The sequence below is a fragment of the Pinus tabuliformis genome, chromosome 8, assembly GCF_031772625.1.
Source record: "Pinus tabuliformis cultivar Carrire ecotype Pingquan chromosome 8, CPIR1, whole genome shotgun sequence".
In the NCBI taxonomy this organism is placed as follows: domain Eukaryota; kingdom Viridiplantae; phylum Streptophyta; class Pinopsida; order Pinales; family Pinaceae; genus Pinus; species Pinus tabuliformis.
This window is the reverse complement of record NC_142294.1, coordinates 33435748-33439228: the sequence shown is the minus strand read 5'-3', so window position 1 is coordinate 33439228 and position 3481 is coordinate 33435748. Positions and strand designations below refer to the sequence as shown.

The 3481-nt window shown below is 43.1% G+C and overlaps 1 protein-coding gene across 1 annotated transcript; it reads left to right on the top strand.

Annotated features, from left to right (window-relative positions):
• The first annotated feature begins 276 nt into the window (after positions 1 to 276).
• LOC149233996 (tubulin beta-6 chain-like) lies at positions 277 to 3150 on the top strand. The gene is made up of 3 exons (XM_089371702.1): positions 277 to 807; positions 892 to 1161; positions 2148 to 3150. Exons 1-3 carry the CDS (start codon positions 414 to 416, stop codon positions 2819 to 2821), a joined length of 1338 nt encoding a protein of 445 aa, XP_089227828.1. The 5' UTR covers positions 277 to 413; the 3' UTR covers positions 2822 to 3150.
• Positions 3151 to 3481: the final 331 nt, after the last annotated feature.

The following is a 3481-nucleotide window of genomic DNA, read 5'->3' as shown; positions in this document are numbered from 1 at the left end:
ATTTTCGCGATTGCGCTGGACGGCCGTTGAGTCTCGATAGCGACCGTCGGATCCAGGGTAGCCGTCAGATGAGCTGGAATCCGGGGCCCACGACCCGTCAGATCACGAGCGCGGCCCCATCCAGCGGTGCGATCTGGGCCCTCCGACTAGAAGCGGGAGACGTCATCGGCCGTCGATGTATTTCAAAATTATTTACACCGTAGCCGTCGATCATCATGGGACCAACGGCCAAGATTTATATAAAGGCCGTCCTTGATTCACAGATTAGTATAAGGCGGAGAAAGCCTCGAGGATTTCTACATTACCCTTATTCTGAATCTGTGAGGCTTCTCTGTCAGGTTCAGTTCGTATTTTAGGGTTTTTTTTTTTTCTGTCTTTCGATTTCCTGTGTCGCAAGGTTTTAGATCGCCAAGATGCGTGAAATCCTGCACATTCAGGGCGGCCAATGTGGCAACCAGATCGGTGCCAAGTTCTGGGAAGTTGTCTGTGATGAGCACGGAATCGATCCCACTGGGAGATACCAGGGCACTTCAGATCTACAGCTCGAAAGGGTTAATGTTTACTACAATGAGGCGAGCTGTGGGCGATTTGTTCCCCGTGCTGTGCTTATGGATCTGGAGCCTGGGACCATGGACAGTGTGAGGACCGGGCCTTATGGCCAGGTCTTTAGGCCTGATAACTTCGTTTTTGGCCAGTCCGGGGCTGGGAACAACTGGGCCAAGGGCCATTACACTGAGGGGGCCGAGCTCATTGATTCCGTTCTTGATGTCGTCAGGAAGGAGGCCGAGAACTGTGATTGCCTTCAAGGTTTGGACTCTAACCCCTTTGACCTCATGATTTTTGAAATGTAGGCTCTCAGTCGCTAAAATGTTGTTGGATTTTGTTGTGCAGGGTTTCAAGTGTGTCACTCTTTGGGAGGAGGCACTGGATCTGGAATGGGAACCCTCTTGATCTCCAAGATCCGAGAGGAATACCCTGATAGAATGATGCTCACTTTCTCTGTTTTCCCATCTCCCAAGGTGTCTGATACCGTGGTGGAGCCTTACAATGCTACACTCTCTGTGCATCAGCTGGTGGAGAATGCCGACGAGTGTATGGTGCTGGACAATGAGGCCCTCTATGACATCTGCTTCAGGACTCTCAAGCTCACGACACCTAGCTGTAAGTAAATTAGCACAAACTCATCTAAAACCCTTAGTACAGATCAATGTAAGTACAGTTTCTCTGGGCTGTAGAGTATCGTTCTCTTCCAGACGTATGTAGTGAGTACAGTACCATAAGGCCATCTAAATCCAAATTTTGTTTTGATCTCTTGCTCTTGCATCTGCACTCAGATGTAAATGGCTAGTGTTTATTAGCCTCCATCTTTACCAGAGTTTTAGATTACCCGTCTCATCTCCGAAACTAGCTGGATTAAACTAATGCAACTCCAGCTTGGTGTACCTATCTTTGCTGTAGGGGACCTTGGTTTTATTTATTTTTGGTGAAGCCAGCGATAATAAAACCAGTGTAGGCTCTGTCTCTGCTATTTTCCTTTTTCATTTAGTCTGTCGGTCTTTCATATGGCTAGAATAGAGATTCCCCGAGAAGCATTGCGATTTATGACTGAAAGATGTACATCTTGTTATGCATTTTTGGAATCACAACAATATAAGTTTGATGGATCCTCACACTTACACAGGCCATGGTACCCTTTTCACTTTGCATAGCCGGTTTTAATTCGAGTCTGAAGGTTGTTAAGTTAGAAATGCAGACGGGCATTATTCGGATTGATAAGGGTTTGCATTTGAATTCCAGATTTAGATAGGGTTTTGTGCGGTTGCCCAATTTCAGTACATCCATTTCTCTGTATTGGGTTAATTGCAGTGTCACTCACTAACATGAAGGTTATAACATCGAAGCTATATTTCTAATACACTTCTGTATGTACTTATCCTGTTGCATCCAGTGCATGGTATATAGTCATAAGTTTCAGACAAATACTAAACGGAGTTGGGATCTGTTGAGTTTTTTTTTTTTCACTTTCACTTCACAGAATAACGACTTTGCAACTAATTTGGTTACAATAAAATAATTTCCTTGCTAGTTTTGATTTTTCTAGTGTAGGTGCAATGTTGACTTATGTGTTTGGTTATTGGATTTTTCAGTTGGTGATTTGAACCATTTGATCTCTGCAACAATGAGTGGAGTCACCTGCTGCCTGAGGTTTCCTGGCCAGTTGAACTCAGATCTGAGGAAGCTGGCAGTGAATCTGATCCCTTTCCCCCGTCTTCACTTTTTTATGGTGGGATTTGCCCCTTTGACCTCTCGTGGTTCACAGCAATACAGAGCCCTTACCGTTCCGGAGCTCACACAACAGATGTGGGATTCCAAGAACATGATGTGCGCTGCAGATCCACGCCATGGCAGATATCTGACTGCATCTGCTATGTTCAGGGGCAAGATGAGTACCAAAGAGGTGGATGAGCAAATGATGAATGTTCAGAACAAGAATTCCTCCTACTTTGTGGAATGGATCCCTAATAATGTGAAGTCCAGTGCATGTGATATTCCACCAAAAGGCCTGTCCATGTCGTCAACATTCATTGGTAACTCGACATCCATTCAGGAGATGTTCAGGAGAGTAAGTGAGCAGTTTACTGCTATGTTTAGGAGGAAGGCTTTCTTGCATTGGTACACTGGTGAGGGCATGGATGAGATGGAGTTCACTGAAGCAGAGAGTAACATGAATGATTTGGTTTCTGAGTACATGCAGTACCAGGATGCCAGTGCAGAGGATGATGAATACTATGATGATGAAGAATCAGCTCAGGAGAGCTAGATATCGTTAGTTATTAGCTCACCATCAACAACAGCTAGTTGTTTCAACGCCTAGTAGTTGTTTGTGTGGATTTCATTTACATTTCTTGTTCTTTCATAGTCTGCTCTGCTCTCCTGGAGGTTCAAGAATTGAATTCATAAGCTTTGTATACAACTCCATATGCTTTTGCTTTTGTTCAGTAGATGAATCATGACAATATTTTGAATTTGTTTGTCTGATATATAGCTACAGTACATGAGTTTTCGACTATGTTTATCAGATGCAGCACTGGCAAGCTTTTAATTTTGTTGGTCAGATATAATATTGGAAGACCATATTTTTCATTTTTACTACCTTGTGGCAACTATGATTTTTACTACCTTGTGATAACTGTCCATATGCTGATTATGGTTGTTTGTGAGTTTCCTAGTGTCCGGTGTTCTAATTGTTAAAATAAGATTTTATGTTGTAGAGTTGGCATGGATTTGTATCATCTGGTAGTTATTGTGGACATTTAGAGAGATTATAATGTTAAATCTGCATTGTGCAAAGTTCTGTATATCTGGCACTGTTAGATTTTGGTGGATTCTGTATATCTGGCACTGTTAGATGTTAATGAATTCTGTATGTCTCTGTATATGGACTGCTTTGTCTCCTTGGATTGTGAAAGTACTTTATGTT

Excerpts from the sequence above, each read along its gene's own strand:
- LOC149233996 (XM_089371702.1), top strand. The coding sequence starts at position 414 with ATGCGTGAAATCCTGCACATTCAGGGCGGCCAATGTGGCAACCAGATC. Across the intron at positions 808-891 it reads GAACTGTGATTGCCTTCAAG|GGTTTCAAGTGTGTCACTCT; the intron begins GTTTGGACTCTA and ends TTTGTTGTGCAG. Across the intron at positions 1,162-2,147 it reads CAAGCTCACGACACCTAGCT|TTGGTGATTTGAACCATTTG; the intron begins GTAAGTAAATTA and ends TGGATTTTTCAG.